Source organism: Impatiens glandulifera, chromosome 1 (assembly GCF_907164915.1).
Source record: "Impatiens glandulifera chromosome 1, dImpGla2.1, whole genome shotgun sequence".
Classification (NCBI taxonomy): domain Eukaryota; kingdom Viridiplantae; phylum Streptophyta; class Magnoliopsida; order Ericales; family Balsaminaceae; genus Impatiens; species Impatiens glandulifera.
The window spans coordinates 52,753,303-52,756,892 of NC_061862.1; the positions used below are offsets into that span (position 1 = coordinate 52,753,303).

The 3,590-nt window shown below is 31.0% G+C and overlaps 1 protein-coding gene across 1 annotated transcript; it reads left to right on the top strand.

Moving 5' to 3' along the window:
* Positions 1 to 1,574: 1,574 nt before the first annotated feature.
* LOC124927955 (phospholipase A1-IIgamma-like) lies at positions 1,575 to 2,913 on the top strand. The gene is made up of 2 exons (XM_047468469.1): positions 1,575 to 2,214; positions 2,317 to 2,913. The coding sequence occupies exons 1-2, from the start codon at positions 1,624 to 1,626 to the stop codon at positions 2,911 to 2,913; spliced, it is 1,188 nt and encodes a 395-aa protein (XP_047324425.1). The 5' UTR covers positions 1,575 to 1,623.
* Positions 2,914 to 3,590: the final 677 nt, after the last annotated feature.

The window sequence follows — 3,590 nt, forward strand, 5'->3', positions numbered from 1 at the left end:
AAAGATGTTCAATAAACCATACTCGTCATCGATCTATGATTGAGATGACTTTTTGAATTTGGAAAAGCAAATGGCATATAAAATTTTACTTGGGTTCTCTTCGGGAGTTTCAATTGAAAAATAATTGATACTATTAGTACAACTACGAGATTGCATGATTTTATCTAAAGTAATATGATAAAGAAATTATCATTAATTATAATAGATAACTGAATGAATGAAGAATTAAGACTGAAATGATTAATAGATGATGAGGAAGATTAATGATATATTAAATTGAATACCATGAATATTTTTGGAGATGAAATTGTCACACAAATTTATTGTTGTATTAATGAATTTTAATTTCTTGTAATGTTTTTGTAAAGTATTATTCTCGTACTTACAATAAAAAAATAAAATAAACAATGTGCTATTAAAAAAATATGTAAAAACTAAAAATAAAAACAAAATTAATTGGATATAATAAATAAAACTATTTATTTAACTCAAAAAATAATTAATTACTTTAATAAATAAAATTAAAGTGTTACTATTACTTAAAATGATTCTTATAAGATCTGGTTTGATTTTGAATTTATTTAGTAAATACATATTTACTAAATAAAATATAATATATATAAAAACACTAAATACGTTATTTATAAAAAAAAAATTGTTAAAATAATAAATATAGTAAAATATAAAATAAATTAGGCCTAAAAACAAAATGGAATTAAAATAAATTTTTTCAATCATAATTTAATATTAAAATTTTTATTATATAAATAACAAATAAAAAAGAAATTTAGTATTTTAGAAATTTATTTACTGAAGTGATTGATGATAGGAGAGGGTAGATAAGAAATTTGATTTTGAATAGATTAATTAAAAACCCAAAGCTGAACAATCAAAGGTTTTCCATCCTATGCAGAATTGATCACTGACTAATTAAATTGAGACAAATAAAAACATGGTAATTATCACTTTTTTGACATGGCCAAAGATAAGACATAATTGATCATGAAAGAATCTCTCCCATTAACGTGCAGTGGTCCTCCAACTTTGTTGATTATCAAAACAAATTTGGTCAATTCTCCACGTTTTTTTTTTTCAAGTTAATATTATAAAATGTCAATCTTTGTGGGTTCGTGTACATTTCAAAAATAAAAATCATTATTGTTGGTTTGTTGTAATTACCAACCTAAAATAAATTAATTTTCAAATATAATTAAAGATAAGGATAAACTCCATGTCAGCATTATTAATTAATTAATTAGGAGATATTAATTTTAAATGAAACATACAAACAACATCTTACTTTTATAACAGACTGGGTTTACTGGTCAAACAATTCATTTGTTTTAATAATATTTAATTTGTGTTTATGATTGTCAAACTTGTGAACAGTGACATTGGCCTACAGGTTCTGAATCAAATGGTTTTTCAAGCTTTATATCTTTATTGAAGTTTCCTTGAAGGGTTCAAGTTCTCTCTATATAAAGCATGCAATATCATGCCATGCAATGCAATCCTACAAACAACCATATTTAGATATATATAATTAAGCCGTCGGTGAGAAAGTGCATTTTAAATAATTATATATAATTTTTTCTTGCAAGGATAATTAGTGTGACGGAGAAGATGGAGAATTGGAAGGTTTTGAGCGGGGATCAGGATTGGGAAGGCCTACTTGAGCCATTGGATTACGATCTCCGTCGTTATCTAATTCACTATGGAGAAATGGCTGAGGCGACTTACGACACATTCAATAACAACAAGACATCAAAATATGCGGGATTCAGTCGTTACTCTAAAGACGAACTTTTCTCCAAAGTTGGCCTAGGCAAAGGAAAGGCCGAGAAGAAGTATACCGTGACGAAATTCCTGTACGCGACGTCCTCTAGTTTGGTTCCAGATGGGTTCCTCTTAAAATCCTTATCAAGAGAGGACAAGAATATTGAGTCGAATTGGATAGGTTTTGTGGCGGTGGCCACCGACGAAGGGGTGCGTGAAATGGGAAGGAGGGATATTGTGGTCGCATGGAGAGGAACTATAGAGTCAATGGAATGGGTAAATGACATTCAACTTGGCTTAGTTGAGGCAACTAAAATATTTGGAACGGGAGATGACCACGAGGAGAAAGACGTCCCCAAGGTTCATCAAGGGTTTTACTCTTTGTACACTTCAGTTGATCCTGGATCAATATATAACAAGACCAGTGCAAGGGATCAGGTAATAAATATTAAAGATATTGTAAATAGTTCATTGATTGGATTAGATATATAAATTTCATCTATAAGCCTTATCTCAACTTTTCTTTGGATTATAATTTAGGTCCTCGAAGAGATCAAGAAACTAGTGAATACCTATGAAAATGAGGAACTAAGTATTACCGTGACAGGCCATAGTCTTGGAGCAGCGATCACAACTCTAAATGCGATAGACATAGCGAGGAATGTTGCTGGAAACTACCTAGTCACTGCTTTCCCTTTTGCTTGCCCGCGTGTGGGAAACTCCAAGCTAAGGACAACGGCATCCGGCCTACATAACCTTCGCGTTCTTCGTATCGAGAACATTCCAGACGTTGTTCCAGACCACCCAATAAACATTGTGGGCTATGATGTTGTGGGGAATGTTTTAAAAGTGGATAGCGAAAAATCTCCTTACTTGAAAAATGGGAAACCGGGGATCATGTCTTTCCTGACGAGGGCTCACAACTTGGAGGTGTATATGCATATGGTGGCCGGAACTCAAGGAAGTAAGGCGTCAGAGTTCAAGTTGGTGATCGAGAGGGATATTGCTCTAGTGAACAAAGGGTTGGATGGGCTTAAGGAAGAGTATAGTGTGCCAACTTCATGGTGGGTGCAAGCTAACCAGGGCATGGTTCAACTTCCTAATGGTTCGTGGCAGTTAATGGATGTTGGGTATTAAAAATGTTATTTTATAATTTTATTGTATATTTGTTTATTAATTATGCATGAACAACTTGGTATACATTTCAATAATTTATTGTATTATATTTGTTTTTTGTTATATAGATGAAGTATAATGTTTTTTAATAATTATGTATGAAAACTTGTTATCATTTTTTAATAATACTTTTTATTCGTTTATGTGTAATTGTAATCCTGGTATGTTACTATTCTATCCCTAGACTATGTTTTTGATTTCAACCTAACCATATTAAAGGTGGTATATGTATGAAAAATATGTTTTACAATGCATGAAAAAAAATACAACAAAATATGTTACTTATGAAATGTGAACAATAAACTATCTCTTAGAAAAACAACAACTGAAAACCAAGTTGACAATTGATGATATATTATTGTCATGGTTAAAGTTTTCTCAAAATAGAAAAAACCAATTTAAGGGCAATTATGGTTGGTCAGGAGGATTGGTTCCTTGTCTTGGTTAGAGCTTGTTCTTACATGGTTACAAAAAAAAAATAGTTCCTTATTATTGTCTAAAGTAACCAATAAGGTAAACTACTATCTTTACTAATTCCCATTTGCATGTTGATTTCAGAGATGGGGACCACTTTTAGATTACTTTTCAATTTCTTGACGATCTTCTCAATTGTATAACCGGTGTTTGCTGATTTGCCT